Genomic DNA, 27,393 nt, shown 5'->3' on the forward strand with positions numbered 1-27,393 from the left:
GTAGGTTTAGCTGAACACTGTGAGCAGGACGCACTGCACTAACTGTAAATAGTCTAGCTGCCTGACTGTGGTACTAATAGGATCAAAAGAACACCAGTAATTTTCTTCAGGTAGCTGTATATACTGTAACAAGACAAGCCTGCCTGTCAGTAGGAAGATAACAGGAACGGATCTAGCTGAACACTGTGAGCAGGACGCACTGCACTAACTTGTAGGTTTAGCTGAACACTGTGAGGTGGACGCACCACACTAACTTGTAGGTTTAGCTGAACACTGTGAGCAGGACGCACCCCACTAACTTGTAGGTTTAGCTGAACACTGTGAGCAGGACGCACTGCACTAACTGTAAATAGTCTAGCTGCCTGACTGTGGTACTAATAGGATCAAAAGAACACCAGTAATTTTCTTCAGGTAGCTGTATATACTGTAACAAGACAAGCCTGCCTGTCAGTAAGAAGATAACAGGAACGGATCTAGCTGAACACTGTGAGGTGGACGCACCACACTAACTTGTAGGTTTAGCTGAACACTGTGAGCAGGACGCACTGCACTAACTGTAAATAGTCTAGCTGCCTGACTGTGGTACTAATAGGATCAAAAGAACACCAGTAATTTTCTTCAGGTAGCTGTATATACTGTAACAAGACAAGCCTGCCTGTCAGTAAGAAGATAACAGGAACGGATCTAGCTGAACACTGTGAGCAGGACGCACTGCACTAACTGTAAATAGTCTAGCTGCCTGACTGTGGTACTAATAGGATCAAAGGAACACCAGTAATTTTCTTCAGGTAGCTGTAAATACTGTAACAAGACAAGCCTGCCTGTCAGTAGGAAGATAACAAGAACGGATCTAGCTAAACTGAATACAGTGTATGTATATATATATATATACAACACCTGGGATGCATATATATACACAATACACTGTAAGTGCAGCTAACTGACTGACTGTTCTGCCTAATCTATCTAACTCAAATCAAATGTCACTGTCTGTCTCTCTCTCTCTCTCAATGAACGCCGGAACACACACTACACAGGGCCGCCATGCAGGCGGCCTTATATAGTATGGGGCGTGTACTAAATCCCCTGAGCCATAATTGGCCAAAGCCTCCTTGGCTTTGGCCAATTACGGCTCTCTGTTCAGGCGGCGCTGTGATTGGCCAAGCATGCGGGTCATAGTGCATGCTTGGCCAATCATCAGCCAGCAATGCACTGCGATGCCGCAGTGAATTATGGGCCGTGACGCGCCACACAAATTTGGCGCGAACGGCCCATATCGTTCGCAATTCGACGAACGATCGAACAGCCGATGTTCGAGTCGAACATGGGTTCGACTCAAACACGAAGCTCATCCCTATCCTGAAGCATCTCAGAACATATTAACTTAAAAACCCTACCCTCTGAGTCACATATACAGAAATTGGTTGGAGGAATAAAAAGAAAGAGAGAGAGTGAGTATACACTTGGCATGGTTTCAAATATATGTGAATTCATAGTTTCATGAATGGGGTGCCTCTGTACAATAAGGTCCACTCTATGTTTGGGACACGTTTATATTAAGCTTATATAAGGGGTATCCTCACTCTGACTACAATATATAGCAACCCATAAGAAATCCAGAGTTGCTCCAAGTAGCTGAACTTAAAAAAGTAAAGATGTGTGGGTGCAATTAGATGTACCACACATAAAACAAAAATTCATATGTAACAGAGTCTCAACAAAAGTCCATAGGGTTGATGTAGTGCTCCGTGACCGCTCAGAAACGTAGGTCAACTTCAAAGTCTACACACCATCACCAAAAAAAGAAACCTTGTGCTCAGATTCATCAGATTCAAACAGCAATGGAGATGTTTAAGTCAGTAGCGGTGAGAATTGACATGTGCTGTGCAGTACTGACCTAAACGTCTCCATTGCTGTTTTTATCTGATGAATCTTGTAACTATATTTTTATGGGTTGCGGGTATGTTCCCAAATAAAAACAGTGTTATGCTATGTGGATTCCTTCTCTTTTGCATGGTTTATTTGGTGTGCAATCTTAAGCAATAATCGTGATATATACAAGAACAGGATTTCAGTTCACACCATAAAGGAGAGACCAGGTTCACACACATTATGATTGCTGGCCTTTGAAGGATTCCATTCCAGAATAGTGGTGTATGCAGTATTACCTGGAGATAATAAGGCTCGCTATTAGCCCATTTGTGGTAAGTGCATTACCAAAGGGGACCACTCTGAGCATGAGGTTTCTTTTTTCGGTGATGGTGTGTAGACTTTGAAGCTGACCTATGTTTCTGAGGAGTCACGGAGCACTACATCTACCCTATGGACTTTTGTTGGAACTCTGTTACATATGAACTTTTGTTTTATGTGTGGTACATCTAATTGCACCCAAACATCTTTAGCTATATGTTTTCTAGTGCTGTTAATGCTGGGATATTTTTCCTTACATTTTATCTTTGCATCTTCTTTTATTGATTTATTCTCCTAATAGATGCTATAGTGCATTAAGATTATTTTTCCATTTGCGCACTGGGATCAGCAATACGTAGTGTCTCTGATATTTTTTGATTATAAAAAAGTAAAGGTTTTTAAAATTAAGACTAAAACAGAGTACTCAGTTACAAACATTTTACATATATATGTAAGGCCACACAACCACAACAAGACTTTTGTATAAAGTGTTTATACAAGCTTGCTTACAGTTTATTCATTTCCATATATATTTCTGTGTCTGGGAGCTTAAAAAGATTAGCGTAACACCACATTTTGCAGGGGTGCCTTAACATTTTGATGTAGCTTTTACCTGAAGGAAGGCTATAATGGTTTTAAATACATTATAATACTGACATTGTTGGCTAACAGGTAAGATGGAGACCTAGGGATGGAGGCTTTAGCCCCAAGGCTCCAGTTCCCAGACCAGTATTCATTAAGAGCTGCAAATCTGTTTCCTTCACATTACACACAAACTCTGAAACCCCTCACCATGTGTATGTGTATGTGACACCAAGGTGACATATACACAGTAGTGTATTTAGGTTTTGTGCTGCCCTAGGCCCGACTAAACATGTGACCCCCCTAATTTAAATATGACCCACCCCTTCCTGTCAAGGCCACACCCCTTGCTGTTTAAGACCTGCCCTGAAATTTTTGAGTGGGGACACTAGTTTTGAGGGCCTGGGGGGGGCAATGGATTCCCTTAATTTGCATAGATTTCCTCTCACTTCCTGTTTGGCTATGGGGCAGGAAGTGAAGGGAAATCTCTGCAATGGGACAGGGGTTATAACCCTCCCTTACTCTATCCAAAATGAAAAAAAAAAAGTGTTGCCTATAGTTCTACTTTAAGCACAAGTTTCTTATAATTTTATGGAGAGGACTAAGAAGATATAACCATGCCAATGGTGCAGTAGAAAACATATAGCACAGTGAGGAAGGTTTGTCGTCCAGGATGTCAAAATTAGAAGCGGTGCCCCCCCACAGTTGCGGAATGCCGGCTGCCCGCATACCAGAAGCAGTGTGGCCACTTTATGGGGGCTCTAGACTAATTTGCCTCTCAGCCCAGTCCGCCCCATAAGACTGGTGCTACACTAATGCCCCGTACACACGGTCGGACTTTGATCGGACATTCCGACAACAAAATCCTAGGATTTTTTCCAACGGAAGTTGGCTCAAACTTGTTTTGCGTACACGCGGTCGCACAAAGTTGTCGGAATTTCCGATCGCCAAGAACGTGGTGACGTAAACCACGTACGACGAGACTAGAAAAGGCCAGTTCAGAATCAAGCGCGGCACTCTTTGGGCTCCTTTTGCTAATCTCGTGTTAGTAAAAGTTTGGTGAGAGACGATTCGCGCTTTTTCAGACTCGTGGTTTTCAGATCGTTTTCTGCTGTTCATTTTGTGCATGTGGGTTTGTATCTGCTCTTCAGTGCATGCAGCGAGTACCATTGACTTGTCAGTGTGTTCTTGTTCGTTCGTTACTGTTTTTCAGGTCGCTCTTCACAGGCCTTGCTGTTCTTCAGTGCGTTCTGTTACTTCGTTCTGAGCAGCCGACCGTTTTCTAGCCATGTTGCGTATACGTACTCCTCGTAGAGTTCGTGCTGTGTGGGGGCTTGGTGTTGGGGTCCTGACCTTGACACAAGTCCAGTCTATGAACAGGGTGGGGAGGAGTTCATGGACCAAGAATTGGTTGCTCCAGCGTGACCAGTTCTGTCACATGCCTTTGCTCCGTGAGATCCGTGAGAATAATCCTGATGATTTCAGGAACTTTCTCCGGATGACGGACCCCGTATTTCACCGTTTGTTGGCTTTGCTGACCCCCTATATTAGCAGGCAGGATACCTGCATGAGGCAAGCCATCACTGTGGAGCAGAGGCTGGTCGCCACCCTGCGGTACTTGGCGACGGGGAGAAGCCTGCAGGACCTCAAATTCTCGACAGGCATCTCCCCCCAGGCTCTGGGTATCATTATCCCAGAGACCTGTTCTGCCATCATCCAGGTCCTGCAGAAGGAGTATATTAAGGTAAGATTTTTATCCTTTAACCTCACATTTTATTGTATTTAATGTTTGATAATGTATTGTACTTCTTTCCTCGTTCCCTAATTACCATTATTGTAATATGCTGTGAATGTCCCCTTTGTCCTCATGCATGCTGGATTTTTATGTAATTATTTTTTTGTCCTTCATACATATTTGCCTTCGCTGACCTCCCCAGCATGCTCTCCTGGTCCTATATTCACCTCATGTAGTCACTTAACAATGTATTTTATCAGCCCCATAGTATTGCTTTACCCCAAACACCCCCTAAAATGTTTTTAAATGTGATTTGTGCTTTAAATTCAGACAGAGTGCCAGAGGCTTTTTTGTAGGGGTCCCCAAATCATTTTGAACCCTCCCTCCCCCCAACTGCTAAGTCAGCTGATACCAATTCTCTATCTATCCTCAATCATCTATCTGCTGACTTTGCCAAGCCCATACACACTATACCCATCTAATTTGTGCTGAGATTTATGGATGAATTCCCCAAAGCATGTAGTGCAAGGGCCTGCCTGTATACTTTAAAATGGTACTGTTTAAAGTTTTTTTATCCTATTATTATCTTGATAGGTAATAGCAGAATGTCCAAATGTGCTCAAATGTGTACAATGTGTATTTATATCTTTGTATTATGGTATTGACAGTGGGCTGTCAATAGTGTAACTAAGGAGGGGCTGTTCAAGTAATACCCATTATTTAGGCACCTCTCAATGAAGTGGAGAGGGTTACCTGTCCAAGAGCTCCCCCCCTATGATGTTAGAAATGGCCCAGGAGAGGGGGGGAATATGATAGGTGTACCTTATACTTTGGTCTTTAAAAATTCCCATAAATAAATGTTATCTTGATGTTGGTCAAGAATGTTCTAATCTGCTTTCCATGTTTTTATGTGCAAAAAGACTATTTTTTTTTTTGTTTTCCTCCACAGTTTCCTTCCACGCCACAGGAATGGCAGACTGTGGCCTCCCACTTTGCCCAGCGGTGGGACTTTCCTAACTGCGGAGGGGCAATTGATGGGAAACACGTCCACATCGTCCCACCACCCAACTCGGGGTCATACTATTATAATTATAAGGGGTTCAATAGTATTGTGATGTTGGCGGTGGTGTCAGCTACTTATGAGTTCCTGTATGTGGACGTGGGGAAGAATGGCCAGAAGACAATGTGGAAGGACTCCCATTCGTCTTCATTGCGGATGAAGCCTTTGCGCTGGGGGACCATCTTATGTGGCCATTCCCGATGAGGACCCTTTAATTACCGGCTGGCCAGAGCCAGAAGAGTGGCGGAAAACACATTTGGAATCATGGCCAGCCGGTTCCGCCTATTTCTTACACCCATACATATGGCGGAGTACAAACTGAATCACATTATCCTGGCGTGCTGTGTTCTACACAATTTTTTACAGCAACATTCTGCCAACTATGCTGGCTCAGTTGGGCCTGAAGCCGGAATTCAAAATGAACCAACCCTGACGGCGCTTGAAAGTGGCCGTCCTGGCTTGCCCTCCCTGAGTGGCCGTGATGTCCGGCTAAGATACCTTGAATTCTTTGTGGGTAGGGGGGATATCAATATGCCAGACAATGTGTGAAACCTTTCTCAAATAAAAAAAAAATTAAGCAAATCTTTGGTGACATTTACTGCTTGTGTTTGTTTTAGCTGACCCTGACAGAAATGTGTGGAGTCCTGAAAATGGCGTGATTGTGTAACCTTACAAAGCACTGTTGGGTGTTATTTACTAAAGGCAAAGACACTTTGCACTACAAGTGCAGGTGAAACTGCACTTGTAGTGCAAAGTGGATTTGCCCTTTTAGGAAATAACACTCATTGTCACAGAAAGCAGACATTAGAGCACAACATAATTGTTGGAGCGTTGAGACAATTATCCACACATTCTTGATTAACAATCTTTTTTAATACCTGCACAATCACATGTGCATTTAGAAAAGGTTTTTAAAACAAACCAACATGTTTGTTGTATAACAATTTTTGGGGTCACATTAGAAAAAGTAGAAATGTCCATTTAAGATAAAACAGGCATGTTTCAAACCAAGAAAGACACAAATCTAGAACTTACAAAGTTCACTTTTGGTAGAACTTGAAGGCAATATCAGACATGAGTATTTAGGAACTGTGTTTGATATTGCATTCAGATGGGGTGAAGTCACCCCAGGAAAAGCCAAATTTTGAAGAAGCACACAAATTTAACAATGTCAACATGTGCTACCTGCCATCACGGGGGATCAAGGGGCGTGTTTTGGGGGAGCAACCCCTTCCTCTCAGCTACTTTTTTATTGAGGAAGGGGTTGCACCCCAAAACGCGTCCATTGATCTCCCGTGATGGCAGATAGCACATGTTGACACATTGTGTGCCTCTTCAAAATTTGGCTTTTCTACAATTCAACAAATATGAATAACATCATTGATGTTTTTCTTGATGTTTTCCAATGCAACATTACACCCCATGATCTCCCCAATCAGGATCTGTGCACATTCCGAGGTGAAAGGATCAGGATCCACAAAATCACGATCACCTAAAAAGATAGAAACCAAAAAAACATGTATTATAAATATGCCGACATCCATCTCTTACCTGAGCCTGTGGTCGCAGACACTCACCTGTTGTGGTGCCAATTTCCACCATGTCTTCCTCCTCCTGCTCTTCTTGTCTTTGGGGGATTTCCCCTTCTTCCAGAGGTGGGGGGTCTCTGGTCTCCTCAGATGAGGGGTGTCCTCCGAGTCTTTTCTCCCCTATGTAAAAAAAAAAAATGGTATACTTAGCACACAGATATTTGATGGCAGAACTATAAATATGAAACATTGCTTGGAAGTGGGGTACAATTGTCTATTTTGGCAGAGTTCCAAGATGTAAAATTTTTAGTGTCTTTTGTCAGGCTTCAATACTTTACCTGTGTTGTACAAGCTTCACAGATGGAGACACATTCTATAGTATCCACTAGAGCACCTGTGTTGGACCCCTAATAAAAAGGGTGTTCTTGTGTCCCACACTAGTGCTCCAGCGTCCAGATGTGTAACCAGCTGCTGAGTGTCCTCTCCTTACACAGAATCTAGTTTGCATATCATTCTAGTAACAAACACATCTACACAACCAAATTAGTTTCACACAAGTAGGCCCTAAAAAATGTGGGCAAATGCATATGGCCAAAACAAGGGTGTTTTCTAGGCCGCACAAAAATGTTTGATACGAACTAATAATGTGCCCATGAACATGAAAGTTCGCTTTTAGAAATGGATAACAGTTAAGAAAAGCACATGGAGCAGCACAAATGTAATAAACATAAAAAGATTCGGAACTCAGCACAACTACTTACTTTTTTGCAGCACTCTCCGGATCTTTCTGTACTGCTCATGCTCTCTTAATTTGAGGTCCGACCACTGTTTCCTGAGCTGATCTTTCGATCGTCGTACCCCGAAATTCCGGTGCAGGCTCTTGACCACTTTTGCCATGATCTTGGCCTTTCTGACATTGGGGTTGGGGTAAGGTCCATACTTCCCGTCATAGTCGGCCTTCTTCAGGATGTCGACCATCTCCAACATCTCCCCAAAGGACATATTTGATGCCTTAAATCGTCTCCTTCTGGATCCAGACGTTTCAGGCTCCGGGCTTTCCTCCTCCTCCTCCTCGTTGCGATAATTAGCATGCACCTGCTGTGTCTCCGCCATGCGCTCTTCCCCCACTGCGCCAAACGAAAAGGGGCGGGGAATAGACTAGAAAGAACGTCAGGGGCGGGCGGAGTTACACGCATGCCCAAGATGTAGAATTTTTAGTGTCCTTTGTCAAGCTTCAATACTTTACCTGTTTTGTACACACAGATGGTGACACCCCTATAGTATACACTGGAGCACCTGTGTGGCCCCCTAATAAAAAGGGTGTTCTTGTGTCCCACACTAGTGCTCCAGTGTCCAGATGTGAAAACTGCTGCTAAGTGTCCTCTCCTTACACAGAATCTAGTTTGCATTTCATTCTAGTAACAAACCCATCTACACAACCAAATTATTTTCATACAAGTAGGCCCTAAAAAATGTGGTCAAATGCATATGGCCAAAACAATGGTGTTTTATAGGCCGAAAGAAAAATGTTTGATACGAACGAATAATGTGCCCATGAACATGAAAGTTGCCATTTTAAACTGTACAACAGTTAAGAAAAGCACATGGATCAGCACGAACGTAATAAACACAAAAAGAATAGGAACACAGCACAACTACTTACTTTTTTGCAGCACTCTCCAGATCTTTCTGTACTGCTCATGTTCTCTTAATTTGAGGTCTGACCACCGCTTCCTGAGCTGATCTTTCGATCGTCGCACCCTGAAATTCTGGTGCAGACTTTTGACCACTTTCGCCATTATCTTGGCCTTTCTGACATTGGGGTTGGGGTAAGGTCCATACTTTCCATCATAGTCGGCCCTCTTCAGGATGTCGACCATCTCCAACATCTCCCCAAAGGACATATTTGAGGCCTTAAATTGTCTCCTTCTTGATCGGGACGTTTCCGACTCCGGGCTTTCCTCCTCCACCTTGTTGCTGTAATTAGCACGCACCTGCTGTGTCTCCGCCATGTGCTCTTCCCCCACTGCACCGAAAGAAAAGGGGTGGGGAATAGACTAGAAAGAACGTCAGGGGCGGGCGGAGTTACACGCATGCGCAGTGTGTATATAGCGTAACACGCGTGCGTAGTACGTACGATCTGTGAGCAGAGGAAGGAGTATAGGAGACGCCGATCGTGATAACGAAGGTAAGATCTAAACTTGGGCCTATACTGCTTCTAGATTGAGGCCTATATTGTAACAAGATTAGGAGAGTTTTGCCTGACATTAGGGTTAGTCTTGTGTTGTGTCTTGCAGATAAAATGGATGGCTTCAATGACCACAACTTCCTCCCCCTGTTCATAGACAAGTACAGGGAGCTGCCCTGTCTGTGGCAGGTGAAACATCCACATTATAATAATAAACAAAAGAGGCAGGCAGTGCTGGAGAAACTGCTGGAGTTGGTGAAGCCGGTGGTCCCCACAGCAACCACCCCTATTTAAAAGCCAAAATTGGTGACCTGAGGAGCACTTATCTTAGGGAGCGCAAGAAGGTCACGGATTCCCAGAGATCCGGAGCTGGAGCAGATGACGTTTATGTCCCCAGGCTGTGGTACTATGAGAGACTGCGATTTCTGTCAGACCACACTGAAGTCAGGGAATCCCTCTCAACCCTTTCTTCCACTCTTCCTTCCACCCCAGCTGAGGCTTCCGATGTCCAACCTGGGACTTCCAGCCAGGAAGAAGTGGAGGAGCCCAGATGGAGTCAGGTATAGTATTCTTCTACAGATTTCTGGTCAAGAAATAAATGATCTTTACTAGATGTTATTATTGATCACTAATTGCTGATTTAATAAAGTGTTTTACATATCAATAGACAGTAGTGGCCAAAAATAATTGGGACAAGAATGAAAAATGCTGGGCTCAGAATGATCATCAGTTATATTTCTTAACATTCAATTTGCAACAGTCATGAGGTGACAATTGTGTGTGATTGATGAATCAAAAACTCATACTATGTCCCTTTTTCATACACAGGAAGACCTCAGCCAGGACGAGGCTCTGGAATGTGGCACACAGGAGGAGGCTGTGGAATGTGGCAGCCAGGAGGAGGCGGGGGTAAGTGGCAGCCAGGAGGTGGCGGGGCTAAGTTGCAGCCAGGAGAAGCCTGGGACCAGTCGGAGCCTGACCGAATCACAGGTTCCTCCCCTCCGCCTTCCATACAAAAGACCCAGGAAGGGGAGTAACGTGCAGGATTCAGCACTCAGGCTCATTCAGGAGGCTTCTGCGTCCCTCAGAGCCTTACCCACTCCTGAAGAGGCCTTTGCCTGCATGGCTGCCACCAAACTGAAGGGCATGCAGGAGGGTCAATGCCTCATGTGTGAGAAACTTATTTATAAAGTCCTAACTAAGGGGGTGAGTGGCGAAATCACACCCAAGACCGACGTGATTGACTTGGACCATCCTCCTCCTTCTCCTCCTGCTGCCACAACTCCACCACCATAGCCACAGCCACAGCGTGGAAGGAAGCGTGGAAGGAAGACCAGAGAGTGATGGCCCTGGGTTCAGTCTGGTCTGGCAAAAGATGCAGGTTCTTGTATGACCACAGCCTGGGGACACAGATGTCATCTGCTGCTTTCAGGATCTCTGGGACTCCTGGACCAGACTGCACTCCCTTAGATAAGGACTCCTCAATCCACCAATTTTGCAGTAAAATAATTGATGTCTGCCCTGGGGGCCAAAGGCTTCCCAATTTCTGCTGTTTCTCCAGTGTTGCCTCCCTCTTTGTTTGATTCTGAGCCATTAATAAAGGATTTTTTGGTTCAATTATACTTGCCTATGTGTGTTTTCCTTCAAAAAAAACAGTTTGTTGGTGAGGAAGCAGGTACATTTCAAAAATACAATGTGAAATTAACAAGAGACACCAACACCAAACAATCTCATTGAGATTAAATAATACAAGATAATAATGGTGTTGTGGTAACTTGACACATAAAACACACACAAAAATATTCTTGATTAAAAAGCAAACAAAATTAGAAAAAAAAACAGCCTTTTTTTGACAATTAAAAACAAACAAAAAAAAAACTGGTCAGATGTGACAAATCAAAATATATTGAGGGAATCACAATAAATAATAAAGAAAGAAGTTTGTGAGAAGTCTGTGTGAATATAAGCAGCAAAACTACTTCATTCTTCTAGCATTATAAAGAAGAAGAGAGTGCGCTGTATTAAACCATTTTTAACATTGCAGTGTGACGAAAGTGCTGTATCCATTCCGAATGCTAATTTTACCAGACCGAGCTGTTCCGTCTCGGAATTTCTTCTGAGCATGCGTGGCACTTTGTGCGTCGGAACTGGCCACACAGAATCGGAATTGACGGATTTTGTTGTCGGAAAATTTTATAGCCTGCTCTCAAACTTTGTGTGTCTGAAAATCCGATGGAAAATGTCCGATGGAGCCCGCACACGGTCGGAATGTCCGACAACACGCTCCAATCAGACATTTTCCATCGGAAAATCCGACCGTGTGTACAGGGCATAACAGTGAAGCACAAGCCGGCAGGGATTCTTTCTGTGCTGCCCCCCTGAAAAGTGCTGCCCTAGGCCTGGGCCTTGTCGGCCTAGGCCAGGATACAGTGTTGCATATACACATTGTTCACTATCCTGCCAGCCAGTGCCTTACAAGGTGTATAAGTATATATTTGGTGAGGGATGGAAACAATTGGATTTGGAAGTAAGCACACCCAATTAGCCCTTTAAGGAGTGGGTTTCTATGGCTAAATAAAGTGAAGTGTGCATATTATGCCATGGTGCTACATTGATTGGTGGACATAATGAAGGAGGGTGTTTCTAAAGCACATGGTTAATTGGGATACACCTTTTCATGTATTTCAGCATCATCTTCTTTTGTAGCTCTAAGCATTTGGTTACATTACATCTCACAGCAGCAAAGGAAGCTGATTCCAGAATACTTGTTTCTGCTAGAGACTGTGATTACAGTCTAAGCAAGGTGCCTATATAATATCTAGTATGTGTTACCGACTGTGTATTCTGCCCTGATATATGTCTGAATGGTAGGAATTCTCCACTCTGGAGATTATACACTCAGATTCCACTGCTGGAGACCAAGATGTGATATATAACACACTAAGCCTACCCCTGTACAAAGGCTTTTCTATCCTGAGACAAAAATCTAACTTGATTGGCACTGGAGTGGGTAAATATGCACTATTCACACAGCATCCACTGCTGCAGTTCTGACCTTTAAGAAATGTCTGTATCACCCACTTCCATGCCTAGACAGGAATATAAGAGGTTTTTAAAATATGGTAGCCCATCACAGAAGAAAAGCTTCTCTAATTTAGTTCAGCTCAACAATTTTTTTAATGAAGTTAAAGCGGAGTTCCACCCAAAAATGGAACTTCCGCTTTAAGGGAGGTGACCCCTTGACATGCCACATTTAGCATGTCATTTTTGGGGGGGGCGGGAGTCGGTACCCTCTTTCCAGAGGGTCCTAGCTCCCACTTCCTCCCGGCGCACCGCGGCACCGGAAGGTAGATCACCTCTCCCCCCTCCCTCTCGGCAATCATCTGGGACACATCACAGATCCCAGATGATTGCCCGGCCAGTCACGGCACGGCTCGCGCATGTGCAGTGGGTGCCCGGCTGTGAAGCCACAGCCGGGTGCCCACACTTACAAAGCCGGCGCCGCAGAGAGGAGGGGGAGACAAACGGGGCTTCGCTCCCCCACATCGCTGGACCCTGGGACAGGTAAGTGTCCGATTATTAAAATTCAGCAGCTGCAGTATTTGTACCTGCTGACTTTTAATTTTTTTTTTTTTTTTAGCAGAACTCCGCTTTAAAAGAAAAGTGGTGCAGGAAAAAAAAAAAATTAAGAATATATATTTCAAAACAGACAAGACAAGAGCAAAAGAAAAATACAGGGATTAAAAGTGGAAAAATACGTAAGTAAAATCCAGCTGGTTTTTGGTTCTTTAGTCCTGTTCAGAGTCCAACTCACTTGTAGAGTAAGCAAAATCAAATCTGATATAGGAGAGTCACTGGCCCTCAAAATGTGACTTTTAAAATTTGTGGTATTTGTGATGAACTCCAGCTGCCAATTGCAGCTGCTTTTTGTAACCCATCAAGAGGATGTCACAGAGTCAACCCCCTCCCAATTGTGTTGTAGATGTGCTGGAGTATTTTTATTGTGCGGACACACCCTTAATGCCAAATATTCTAAATCCATCTATATTTGGATCTTTTACAACAGCAAAAATATTATAGAACAGAATGAAATTATGATTTAATGGAAACTAAATATAATTTTTATTATAGGCATTAGGGATGAGCTCATGGTTTGGTCCAAACTGACTGAGCTTTGGCTGTGTGAGTGTTTGGACGAACACATTGAACATTTGCCTGTTCGGCAGGAAGTGCACGTCATGTATAACAGTGGCATTAATCCCGCTATTATACATGACAGCTTCCCACTGTTAATGGTTGTTAAGGATGCCAAAGGTGGGATCCCAGTAACATCATTGACCATATATGGTCGTGTTCACATATTGTTAATGGCATCCCTGGGAGACCCTGCACCCTTGTATATAAAAGCTAGCATCCACCAGTTTTGCCATTTGGAAGGCAAAATACAAATAAGCGGGACATGTCTTGGCTTTGGCATAATTGACGAGGGACATTTTTGGGGTTTATTTTTAATGACTTGTCAAATGTTTGGGTGTCCTTATTTCTATATTACAACTTTTTTTGTGAATGAGTAGGGGTACTATGTACCCTTACTCATTCACATGTTAAGAATTATTGTTAAAGAGGGCTTCCCTTAAGCCCCATGCCAGCAGACCCCCACAACCACCAGGCAAGGGTTAGGGGTAAGAGGACCTTGTTCTCATCAACATGGGTACAAGGTGCTTTGTCAAGGAGTCCCCCCCGGCAAGGCACCCCAGAATGTTGAGAACATGTGGCCTGGTATGGTTCAGGGTGATGTGCGCACCCTCATCCTCCTTTTCCTGACCAACCATGTTGCTGATGGATGCTTACATTTCTGGCAATGACACCTATACTGGAAATTACTATACTCCAACACTTCAAGCCATAACACCATTAAGAAACATTCACTTGACTGGCACCACCTCCAGGTTTTTGGCAGGCAGCGCATTTTTCTTTTTGATACCTTTAATGCATCCCTGATAAATATTCATGCACATCTTGGTGCCTCTAATTTGAACTCTGTTTATTTAGATTTTTTACTTCTTGTTCCAAAAGTCTATAAACAATTGTTTGAGGGTATGTTGTAAAATGGGCTTACTTTTGTAGGTGTGGCCACAAATTTGCAGTGTAAATCTGTGGGAATAGTTAAAAGTGAGAGTGGTCAGTAGAGCACTACCCAATTTATTTTGCAACTCTGGTATACTTAGCCCTACATGCATTAAAGTGGTTGTTAACCCTTACATATATCCACAGTAGTGAGTAGCCTCAGGTGACTTAGTCACAGCAAAGAGCAGAGAGCTAGGTGTAATCTAAGAATTGAGTGGAGGTAAAGGACACAACCCCCTCTACACAGTCTCATAGGGAACAGACTGAATTCACACTAGTTGCTTTGGATAGAGGACAGTACATACTATAGAAGGATATGCTTTGTTCATTTTTCATTTCAGAAGTTTACAGACACTTTAGTAGTATTCTGCCAGGGGGCAAAAACTCCCTTACCCCCAGTCCTTCCTGATACATATTAATTTAATATATTTTAACAAAGACATTCATATAATATCATTCAGCAAAAATTTGAATTTAGAAATCAGAATTTGTGGTTGCCTGAAAATAATATAGTAGTGCAATCACAATTTAAATTACTCAGAAGTTTAATTTTCTCCTTAAGCTTTGACATTTCTTACATTATTGATATTAGGTTTATTATAATAGGAGAGCTTTGGTACTCTTATTCCCATCTCTGGGAGGTTTGCTTTGGCAATGGACAGTCCTTCTGTGTGAACACCCACTGATAAGTATTTAGGAAGTCCATCCAACACAAGTACTACAGCACATCTTGTACAATTGGCTGCCAATGAATTCAGTGATATAAACTGGCCAATTTTACCGCTAAGGCTTGTAGTTTTGATGCACAATTGGTAATAGTTTTGTTAAAATACTCTCTAGACAGAAAAGATCCAAGTTAAATAGAAGACAAAAAATCTAAATGATTCTGGAGCTCAGCCTTGGAGAATAGGATTTCACTCTAATTGAGATCATACGTGGCATGTGTACTTTTGGCATATAACGCATATTAATCAAAACTCTTTTATCGTGGATAATGTCTACTGTCTGTGCCAGAAAAGGAAGTCTGTTGTTGACCCATCTCTGTAGCCTTTTGAACATAGCACCTTTGGCTTCATAAACACTCTTTTTTTTAGGGGAAAAAATTATTCTGTAAATGTCTGTTAAATACAATGCACAAAAACTGTTCATGGTTGAAAACATTCCTTTTGTTTCAGGCTATTCTTTGCCAGAGATGGAAGTTGGCTTATTAAACATTTCTGCTGCTTTATGAATGATTGTAGACTATGTTTTGGTTATGTGCATGTATAATTATTATTAATTTCTGCCATGAATCTTAACTTTTTATGGTTTTGACCTCTATTCTGAGCCAAATATATGTTTTTTTCTAAAAAATGAGGAAAGATGTACCGTTTTAGTTCCAGGTTATGTGGTGTAATGACTTCATTGAGTTCATACTATCATTTCATCATCATGGACTACCCATATGAATGCATGAAGTTTGCATGCACACAGTTATTTGCAAAGAATAGCTGCTGTTGGCTCAGGTCACAGAAATCTCTAAGCACAGAAACAATATATGAAGGTTTCGAGTTCTTTTCTGCTGATCCCCTACTACTAGATTACAACTAGCCTCACAAGGTGGGAGTGGGTGAGCCCTCTGCCTTCAAAAAAGAAGAAGTTCTTTCTAAAAATGTATCCTAGCTTCCATCAGATTCTGTTGTGCTATACTCACTGTAGTTGCTTTACTCTTTTAGTATTTACTCCTTAAGAAACTCCTGGAATGTTTGTGTTCTTCTGCCTGAGGCCCCAGTCGACGGCATTCACCGTACTACAGCCACATGGACCGTGTTGTCACTATTCCCCTCAAAAATATATACTAATATTCCACGCTCAGGACAGATACCAATACGAACTGCAGCCCCCCCAGAAAAGGAAAACACCTAGGTGAAGTCCAAATGCTATAAACTATGAAAGGGGGATTGGCGCTGTTCACTATTAAAATAATGATACCATATCCCACCACAAGGGAATGTGTGTGCAACAAATCTGGGTGAAAAAAATCAGTGAAAAGATACTGAAAAAATTAGTTATTAAATGCGTGTAATCGCATAAACTTTAAATATCAAATGTGCAGATCACCCCAAAAAATGTATATATAAAGAAATGATGGAAATTACCATAAGTATGACTGAAACCACTAGTAGTCATAAGAACTGCTCACAATAAAATAAAAAATATATATAAATATAAAATATATATAATAAGAGCACCCTTAAAAAATAGTAAATGGTAAACAGTCCAAATAGTGTTATACAAATGTGTATATATAGGATCTAAATTGTGGTCATACCAAAAGTGAAACAGTGGTGAAAAAATAATAAAAATAAAAATGATAAAAGATGTAGTTAAAAAGATATTGATTGATAATTGTCCGTGCAAACAAAAACTTCAAAAGTATAATGCATATATCCAAAATTGTCCTGTGTGTAAGAAAATCCTTGTGCAAAAATCTGGTGTGTATCCAAGCGATTCCCGATAGGTCTGCTGTAGTTGGTATAAACCGTCCTATATGGAACCCCCACTTGTGCCCTCACTCACCAGAGCTGTTTTGCTTCCAGCTACACATGTTCTCTTCCTTTTTCTTAATCCATATGGTCTGCGTTCCACTTACAATGCTCTTCTCTTCTCCATGTATATGAAATTTCCCGGTGGATGCCATTAAGAACACAGCAGTGACACAAGTGGGAAGGAGTCGGTGAGGGGGACATCGATCGTTTGGAATTCTGGCCACCGGATTCGCATTTATATGCCCATTACCCCTGCAGGGGTTGGGCGCTCCGTTGAGTGAGGACACAAGTGGGGGTTCCATATAGGACGGTTTATACCAACTACAGCAGACCTATCCGGAATCGCTTGGATACACACCAGATTTTGCACACATTCCCTTGTGGTGTGATATGGTATCATTATTTTAATAGTGAACAGCGCCAACCCCCCTTTCAAAGTTTATAGCATTTGGACTATTCCCCTCACACTGCGACTGTCAGTCCTTTCTCCCCTAACCACAAGTGAAGTGTGTGGAGTGGCTTCATGGCCAGAGAGGTGGAAAGAAAAGGACACAGGGACTGTGACAAGATTTGCAGCCACAGCATTTGCAGTCAAAGCTGCTGTAGAAAAGTCTGCCCCTGCCCAGTATACAGAGGACGCTGTGATTGGCTGCAGTGCAGCCCAAAGTGGAATGGCCACACACCCCTTGCCTGAGGACTGCCGGGAAGGGGATCAAAGATTTGTAGGGGAGGTAGTCCCCACAGAGACTGGACTCTCTGTTGTAGATCTGTGTGGTACTACAAAGCCCAGAAGCTGTGTACTGAAGAGTGATGAAAAAGGAAACAGAAGTCAGAGGCTCAGGGCAGTCTTGTGGGGAACATGAGATGCAACCACTGGAAAAAGTTGCTGTGCTGGAGAACTGCCTCTTGTACTCTCTGCCACAGTGTCTGAGAGCGACAGACTTGGCTGTCACATCTAAATGGAGGTCACAGCTGCCAGAAAGCTTCACTGGTCCTGCGAGCGATCACCATTACTAGATCCTGAGTCACCTCTGATGTCACCGGTTCCCTGAGTGATTGCTATTGCCGGGTCCTGAATCATCACCAAGAGAGGAAAAGTTGTATTCATAGACTACTTGGTGGTCAGAGGCCACTGGCCACAGCTTTCTTGCCCACTTCTTAAAGGGATTGTGTTAACCCAAAAACTTGGGAAAAAATTGGGTACTTACTGTACTGTGGAATCCAATTTTACCTGAGTACTCCAATGCAGAAACTTTGGGTCCCATCTTATAAAGTACACTGACCAATGGGAGGAGTTTGGAGAGACTGAAGGACCTCTAGCTTCCAGTACTGCTAATTTATTTTGATAACACTTGCCTATCCCAGGCAGCAAGACCCATCTTGTTCAGGCATCTACGGGTACAGCTACCTCAAGGACACCTCCTCCCTCCTCCTCCTGCCTCCAACTTCCAGGATCATACGGCTCTCCACCCCAAAGGACCTTTACAGACTGCAGCCGCTTCTACATACCCACTGGAGACAGGCACATCTGACAGCCAAATACCACCGCAAAGGAAAATACAATTATTATACATTCTTATTTCATTCATAGAACACCTGGACGTGGACTGGTATGGAACTTGGAATAATCAACTATCCATCACAGGACATACCCTCCTACTAGCCACTCCTCCCCATGTACAGATGTCGGCCCACCGGCCCATACAGACTGTGCTCCTGTTTTCCTGGCTCTGATGAAGAGGTTACCCTTGAAACGCGTCAGCCTTTTTTAAATACCTGCCTCAACATGGGCATACCCCAATTTTAACTTCTTAGTGCCTATTTTGTTACCTGTTTTATGCAACGTAGTATTTGTATGATTCTATATTTATATGATTATATGTTTGTATTCCTATAAATGATTAAACCATACATGTCTTGATGTAAGCGTCTGATCACGCGCCTTCCATCCACCTCCTACCAAACCGCTAATTTACTTAAGACCTCCCTAGTTTCTGGTTCACAAGTCTACCCAAACCTTAAGTGCAGCATTCATAAAACAAATCCAGACTAATATCAGTCCAGTATGTGTATCTATAGTAGAATGTCCATGCAAAAGAAGGAACTCCGCCTTGAATTGTAAATAAAATAATCTTCATACAGTGTAAAAAAAAAAAAAACGCCAGGTGAAAAAAACAACACGCTCCATGCTCCTACACCAGTGCCCAGGTCAGAGGCTTACTGGAATATGACCCCAAAATGAGAAGTCATATAACACTTAAAAAGTGATTGGCTCATATCCTGGAAATATGATGTTGCCACTTCTTGCCACCATATATATTGGCAGCCACTCAGGAGAATGTACATGTAAATATGAGAATGCTCCACACAGTGAAAAATCAATGGTATCCAATATTTAATAAAAACAATGTTACTCACATATATAAAAACATAGGCAGCACTGTACAAATAAAACTCCCCAGGGGAATATGTAGATAGCTTCCAGATTTTGTAATACATGATGTCACAAGAGTAGGCTTCACCCTACATTTTTTGTCAAAAAAAGACATCCTCCAGGGCTGTGATCAGGCACAGCAAACAGCAGCACTCTTTTCCTCTGTGTGGGCTCCTGGATGCTCTGTCCAGCACAACAACATTTATCCCGGATTGTCCCTGCTCACACCCTGGGCTCACTCTAGGCACCATTGTGCAGCAGCTCTGCACACAGCTCCCCTGGGCTCTCTGGCAATCAACCAATCTCTGTCCACTCACAGAGTTGCAGGCATGTGTAACGATTATTTCTCAAAGGTCACCACAAAGTTTCAGTCAATCTATGGATTGAGCTAAACAGAAGAATCAGTATGCCAGCCAGTGTAGATATAAGAATTGCAGTCTCCACCTGCTGCTCCTAGGGATGGGGGAGCATGTGACCGTTTCCCAATGGATAGTGCTTGGGTCTAGGGGCCAGTCACTATGCTGGATGGGGTGGCATCACTGCTTCCTTTAGGCTCTGATGTAGGTTACTTTTGTGCTGGCTGCAATGGAGGTAAGCACAGAAAAAATGTATATGAATGATTAGGGTGAATTTTTCACAAGAGGGAAAGTGATAGTGTCTCTTCAAGTGTAGCTACAGAACATACTGAGTAGAAATCATGTGACATTGAAGATGCTAACATCTGCAGATACTATCCATTGACAGTGACATGTTACCCTATCCATTACAAATCATAAAACAATAAACAATCTACACGCTGGAAAATTTTTAATATTTTTATTGTATTGTATGAAAAGAGAAAAGAATACAGAAACATCGCCAATTGGGCATACCCTGGCGTTTTTATGCTTGTATAAACGGCAAAGATGGTAAAAGCTTACTTAAATGTAGACTCTATTGAGCTACCTCAAAATCAAAGAATTAGGGTTAGGTAAACAGGTTATATTACAGATACCTATAATAGCATACAATAACCATGTAACAGTCAGTTAGAGTACTATGGGGGTGAACACTTGTGTGCAATAAAAGTAATGGCATAAACAAGGGGAATTGTAATGATCTTCATAACAAGTTGTCCGTAAGACTGTAGGAAGGAAAGGGAAGCTGGTGTGGGATCCAGCCCAGATAAAGGTAGAACTGCTACGACAATGGTGTTCTTCCAGAGTCCAAGATCCAAGGTTTCCAGGTTCTATTAAAGCGCTTAGTGGACATATTGGCCTTGGCAAAGGAAAACTCCATCTGGAAGTGTAGGTTAAGTAATCGGATGGCATCTTCCAGTGCAGGGGGGTCCGTTGACTTCCACTTCTTCGCGATTGTCAATCTTGCTGCAATGAGGATGTGTGTGGCCAGCGTTTGCAAATGGTTAGGCCATGTGGGGATCGAGAGTCCTAGGAGTAGGTCAAGTGGGGACATAGATTGGGATATACCACACAAAGACTCAATCAGATTTTGAACCTTTCTCCAAAAATTTCTGACGAGGTGGCACTCCCACCTTATGTGTGAAAGAGATCCCATTTCATCACATCCTCTCCAGCATTTAGGGGAGGTGTTCGGGTATATCTTCGCTAGCCTTTCTGGGGTAAAATACCATTTATGAAAAAGCTTTTTTAGTGCTTCCCAGTGATTAATGCAGTGAGACAGGCGTAGGGGCAATGTGAGTGCTTTCCGCCACTGTAGATCTGTAGGTGGATGGTCCAACAGTGAGGACCAATACCGTGAGGAGGAAGATAGCTGGTCAGTAGTTGGTTTGGTGAGCAATTTGTACACTAAAGAGATTCCCTTGGTCTTGGGTGTAACCATGTTGTAGAACTTGAGCAGAGGAAGCGAAACACAGCCGAGGCTGACCAGTGTAGTTTTGATAGGCTAGATCTACTCCGCAAGTAGAGAAAAAACGTGTGTTTGGTTAAGCCAAACTGCTGTGTTAACTGCTGAAAGGAATGCAAACCTAATGGTGAAAAAAGCATACCTAAGTAGGTGATGCCAGCTCTTGTCCATTCCGAGACGCGTAAGTCTGGGGAGATAAGGCGTAGCGCCTCAGTGGGTATTGCTGTCAGCGTGTCCATTGACAGCCCTCCTGTAAGTTGCAATATTGAGGTCCAGACTCTTATGGAGGACGTGATGGTATCAAGAGGGTATCGTTTGGGGTGGGGGTTAAGCCACAATGCGGCTAGGAAGAGTTTAGGGTCCGTGGGTAGTAAGTTGGTTTCAATTTGTTTCCAGATTGTATAGTGCTTATCTGACCACCAAGTTCTCAGTTGGCCTAAGATAGTTGCTCTGTGATTTGCTTGGACGTCCGGGGCACCCCAGCCTCCGTGTTGAACTGGGGTTGTAAGTATGACTTATTTTATTCTAGGTCGTTTTTGTTGCCAAATAAAGCCGTTGATAATTCCCTGAATTTTTGTTGATCTGATTTTGCGCTAGAGGTAGAGGTATTGTACGAAAAATATATAGGACATGGGGGAGTAAATACATTTTTGCCTGAGCTATTCTACCAGCCCAGGAGGCTGGGACCTTACATAGTTCTTTTGCTAGCCATGTGAGCTTGCCCACGAGGTCTTCTAGGTTGGTTCTCAATAGTATCCAACTTGGGAACGTTAAATGGATTCCCAAGTATGGAAGAAAGGAGTTTGGGGCCCAAGCAAAGGGGAAGGTAGAGGTGATGGTGTTTAAAGTTCGAGAATCCAGGCCGAGGTTAAGCATTAGAGATTTACTGTGATCCAGTTTGTACATAGATACAGCGCTGAACATGTCTAGGACTCATTGGACTGCAGGTAGAGACAACAGCGGATTGGTTAGGGCAATATTCACGTCATCCGCATATAGGCCAATTTTATGATCAACTTGTCCAATTTTTATACCCATGATCAAGGGGGCAGATCTAATGAATTGTGCTAAAGGCTCCATTATCATGGCAAATATTAGAGGGGACAACGGGCACCCCTGTCTGGTGCCATTAGTAATTTGGAATGGGTTGGAGACGACACCCGACGTCCAAATGCGTGCAGATGGGAAAGGTGCCCGACAGTCCAAATTTTCGGAGCACTGCTTCCATGTACGGCCAGTATACCCTACGTAAATGCCTTCTCTGAATCCAAAGATAGGAAGAGAGAAGGCGTTCGAGTGTGCTCCTTCCATTGGATAAGGTCAATAAAACGTCTAGTTCCATCTGAAGCCTGTCTGCCGGGCACAAATCCCACTTGGTCAGGGTGGATAATTTGGGGGATGATAGTGGAGAGGCGTTGTGCAAGGAGTTTGGCATAAATTTTAGTGTCTGTGTTAAGGAGTGATAACGGCCTATAGTGGGCTGGGTTGTCTGGAGGTTTACCCGGTTTGGGAATGGTAACCACTAAGGCATCGAGGGATTCCTTAGGGATTAGGCCTGTGATAGCGAATTGGTTATACATGTCACATAGGTGGGGGACTAAGGGTTGGGCAAATCGTTTATAATACTCGTTGGATAGTCCATCAGGTCCTGGCGCCTTATGTAGTGGTAAGTTATTTATCAATTTTTGGATTTCGGTCTGCAAAAAAGGAGCTGCCAAGCAGTCACGTTGTTCTGGAGAAATCAAGGGGAGGGAGATAGTGGATAAAAATTTTGCTATATCAGCTTGGGTAGGTGCGAATTGGGGGTCTGTTTTCGCAAGGTTGTAAAGTTTTGTGTAAAAATTGCCAAATTCATTGGCAATATCTAGCGGATTAGTCAAGCATTTGCCCTGGGGACTAGTGATAAATGCAATTTTTTTATTGGAGAGTTGCTTCTTAAATTGTTTGGCCATAAATGCTCCTGGTTTGTTGGCTGATGAGTAGGTCTGAAGTCGTAGTCTCTTGATAAAGTAATCAATATTTTTGTGAAGGTGACCACTAAGTTGGGATCTAAGATTTTTGAGTTCTGAGGAGGTAATGCTGGAGGGGGATCTCTTGTTTGTGAGTTCAAGAGATCAAATTTGTTTTAGGAGGGACTCAGTTATATAGGAGTGTTGTTTTTTAGCCTGGGCCCCAAGTTTAATAAAAAGACCTCGTAGACAAGCCTTGTGAGCATTCCAAACAACAGCACAATCAGTTACAGAATTGACATTTTGTTGGAAGTAACCATCAATCTCAGACTGTATCTGAGACTCAAAGGTGGGATTGTTGAGGAGGGAGGTGTTCAATCTCCAAACCGTATGTCTAGTGGTTTGGGAAAGTGATGCTAGTTTGATTGTGACTGGAGCGTGGTCAGACCACGATATGGTTCCTATGTTAGAGGCAGTAATAGACTGTAGGAGGTGCTTATCTGTTATGAATAGGTCAATTTGAGAATAAAATTGGTGCGGGGGGGGAATAGGTGTAGTCTCTCTCCTCATTGTGCATGCACCTCCAGGAATCATATAGGTCCTCTCGTTTAAGAATAGTGGATAGCGCTGAGGGCCTACATCTTGCAGAATTGAAAATATCAAGTGTGGGGTCAATTACTTCATTAAAGTCTCCATAAATTATCAGGGGTGAGGATCTATAAGGAGCTAGTTTGGCAAAGAGATTAGCATAGAATTTTTTGGGGGCTGTATTGGGGGCATAAATGTTGACCAAAGTGAGAGGGCGGTTATCAAATGTGGCTGATAGGATTAAGAATCTGCCATCTTTGTCACTTTCACAGTGGTGTAGTTTGAAATCTACTGCCGCATTTATGGCAATCATTACACCTCTCTTTTTTTTAGGGGCACTTGCAAAAAAACAGTGGGGATATTTTTTGTGATTGCATTGGGGTTGTTTAAGTTTAGCAAAATGTGTCTCCTGGGCACAGATTACGTCTGCACACTGTTGTAACGCTTCCTTCCATAAGAGGTTGCGTTTAAATGGCGAGTTTAGGCCTTTAACATTGAGGGAGGTGATCGAGAGCATCATAGCGATAGGGCAATTATGAGGGCCTGGGCAGAGGAAGAGAGACTTCACCTATTGATGATAATTGCGAAATACACAGACAGATGAATAAATGCCATATATGTTACAGGTAGATGACAAAAACCAGTTAGTTGCTAAAATACAAACAAACTAGGATTCTAAGAAAGAAATACAAACGATGCTGAGTAATCTATACTGCAATCAAAAAAATCAGAAAAAAGTGTGCTCAGCACAACTTTAAACCTGAGGGGTGGTGAGGAGAAGGGATAGGTGTTTCAACCAGGCTGGATATGAGTAGATCTGGGGACCTGGGCTTAAACCAAGGTCAGGTTTTTTTGGATGTTTTAGTCGCCGCATTCCTAGAATCGGATGACTTGTGGGAAGGAGTAGCTTGGTCTGCGTCTCTGGGAGCGATGCGGAGAAAACCCCAGTTGGTGAGCTTCTTGTAGCCATCTTTCGGAGAGAGAATAGGGACGATCTTTTGTTGGTGAGTAACAAGCAGCTTCGTAGGGAAGCCCCATTTGTACACTATGTTTTTCTGTTGAAGGATGGAAGTAACAGGGGCAAAAGCTCTGCGCATCTCCATTGTGGCAGGGGACAGGTCAGTGAACAGCTTGATATTAGCGTACGGGGCCGGCAGGGGTTTCGAAGATCTGGTGGCAGAGAGAACTTGCTCCTTAACATGGAAGAAATGTATACGTGCCAAAATATCTCTAGGGATATCATCTGAGAGGTGTGGCGGTTTAGCAATTCTGTGGGCCCGGTCAATTAGAGTGTTGCGGGCGTTTAGGCGTGGAAGTAAGGCGGAGATAAGTTGTTGCAAGTAAGGTGTTATTTCGTTCGGTTTGACCGATTCAGGGATGCCTCTGAATTTGATATTGTTACGCCTAGAGCGGTCTTCTAAATCCACCGATTTCATTTTAATACGGTGGATTTCTTCCGAGTGATGTTCATGCGCATCTAACAGTTCATTGTGCGCCTTAGAGTAATCCTGCAGATTTTCTTCTAGAGCGTCTGTACGCTCTTCTAAGCAGTCTATTTTGTCATGCATCTGGGATAATGACATCTGGAGCTCTCTATGCAAATCCTGCTGCAGTGTAAGATAGATAGATAGTTTTCAGCATTGCTTCAGAGACAGTGTTGTCAGTGACAGGGATAGCAGCCAGGGAAGGAGCATTTTGGGATCCGTGTGTCCCTGCAACAACATGGGACCATAACTGCTTCTTTGCATTTGGCTCCTTATTTGGGGAATGTGCAAGGGAGGTAGCCAGCCTCCTTCCTCTGTCCTGGAGAAGTCCTCCTGGGGATTCCTCTGGTGGGGGGTGAGTGTCCATGCTGTCCCTGTTGGATATTGTGGCTGGACTTCCCTGAACAGGGATCGCTGAAGAAGCAGCAAGCAGGCACTCTGGGTTATTATTAGAGATATTGCTGTTACTGTCATCTGCGCCATCTTGGGGCCTCTGCATGGCGGCGGCCGTCGGGTAATAGTCTGTAAGACGGCGAGGATTCGGCGGCTTGTATCGCCACATTGACATGCCCTGGAGTCTCCCCAGTCCTCCCCTGCTTCGGTGGTGTAAGCAGTGGGGAGGAAAGTAGCGGAGGGTTGCTGGTATCCAGACTGTGGAGCGGAGCTCGGACTTCAGGCAGCCATCCTGGTCCGCAGCAGGCCACGCCCCGGAAAATTTTATTTTTTTATGTCATAGGCTTCAGTTTTTGAAAGCACATCCATGGTCAGTTTTCACTGATCTACCCCAGATTTAGTAAAACTTTTCAAACAGTTCTACTAGCCTGTTGGTACCACTGTTTCTTATTAAGTATAAGGTCAGGTTCACACTACTCTGACATGAGAGTCCCACGACTTCCGATCTGCCCTGCAACACTGGTCAGACATCGGTCAGACTTTAACGAACAGGATCCGACTTGAGATGAGTGCAACTTGGGTCTGGTATGGATTTTTTTTTTTTAATACAGTTTGCAGTGCTAACATTGCCTCTGAGCACACGTTGCATGTCACAGGTCAGATTAGTTAAGAATGTTGATCCAACTTAGATATGACTTCAATGATATTCAATGGGTTGAAACTGGACTAAAGTCAGACCAAACTAGTGCATCAACCTTTTCCAAAGTCGGACGGACACAAGTCGGACCAGTTAAGATTTCTCTCATAGGGAAATTATTGATTTATACACATCTTACGATATGTGCTCTCAACGTCGGAGCGTATGTCGCACCAGTGTGAACAGGGCTGATGCCTGCTGCAGTTCTACCACATCACCTTCTGCATTCCTTCTCATAATCTCTTATTGGTTGGTATCTAAAACCTCAGGTTGTTCACTCTGAGTCATTGTTTTAATCGCAGCAAGTATTGAAATACAATCCTTGCCAGATAATTCACTAACTTTACCTTTCATGAACTCTTATGGTCAAATAAGTTTATCAAGTCATGCAGAGTACATGGCCACATCTCCCACAACTAGAGGCCATTCATATCAAGCACCTGTAGCTGTCCAGCATGTCTAGCTGCAGAGCAAAAACATGAAACAAGAATTCTAAAAACCACAAAGGTTAATCTATGACTTAATATATTATATTATCCACATATGTTGAAAATGTTAAAGCGATTTAATTCATATTACCTAAACTCCTTGGAGAAATCTATTCTTACACTATAGAGACCTGGGTGCTCAATCATTCATTACAGAAACTCACGCCTTCTAGCTGTAATCCTACAAGAATGTTATTTTGTTCTGAGCTAAAATTAACATCAACTTTGAGATTAGCACTGCAGAATCAGCCAAGGTTTGCTCAAAGAAATTGTCAAGTTCTAAACAATAGTGGCTCCTTCTTGTAAATGATAGATGATATTCTCTTAATTACTATCATTGTGCTCAACCACAAAAATGGTTTAATCTGATCTTCAAATCTAAAGTTCTGCAATTACATAGCTCTTGTATTGTTATTATGTTCTACACACAATAAAAGTAATCTCTGATCTGAAGAGAGCACAATACAAACCAATTCATTTCCAGGTATCCTTTTTGGCTAAGAAACCATTATAGTTTTTAAAAGGCTGTATGTTTCACACCCAAGAGAATGCATTTAA

The 27,393-nt window shown here is 43.0% G+C and overlaps 1 protein-coding gene across 1 annotated transcript in view; it reads right to left on the reverse strand.

The window, feature by feature from the left end:
• Window positions 1–17,091, reverse strand: part of LOC141102880 (sarcolemmal membrane-associated protein-like) — a 96,185-nt gene extending 79,094 nt beyond the window's left edge. Inside the window, exon 1 of the mRNA XM_073591911.1 lies at window positions 16,971–17,091. Within this exon, the coding sequence (XP_073448012.1) occupies window positions 16,971–17,091 (121 nt within the window). The remainder of the gene's footprint in view (window positions 1–16,970) is intronic.
• Between the last annotated feature and the right edge of the window lie 10,302 nt (window positions 17,092–27,393).

Source organism: Aquarana catesbeiana, linkage group LG07 (genome assembly GCF_042186555.1).
Source record: "Aquarana catesbeiana isolate 2022-GZ linkage group LG07, ASM4218655v1, whole genome shotgun sequence".
Lineage (NCBI taxonomy): Eukaryota > Metazoa > Chordata > Amphibia > Anura > Ranidae > Aquarana > Aquarana catesbeiana.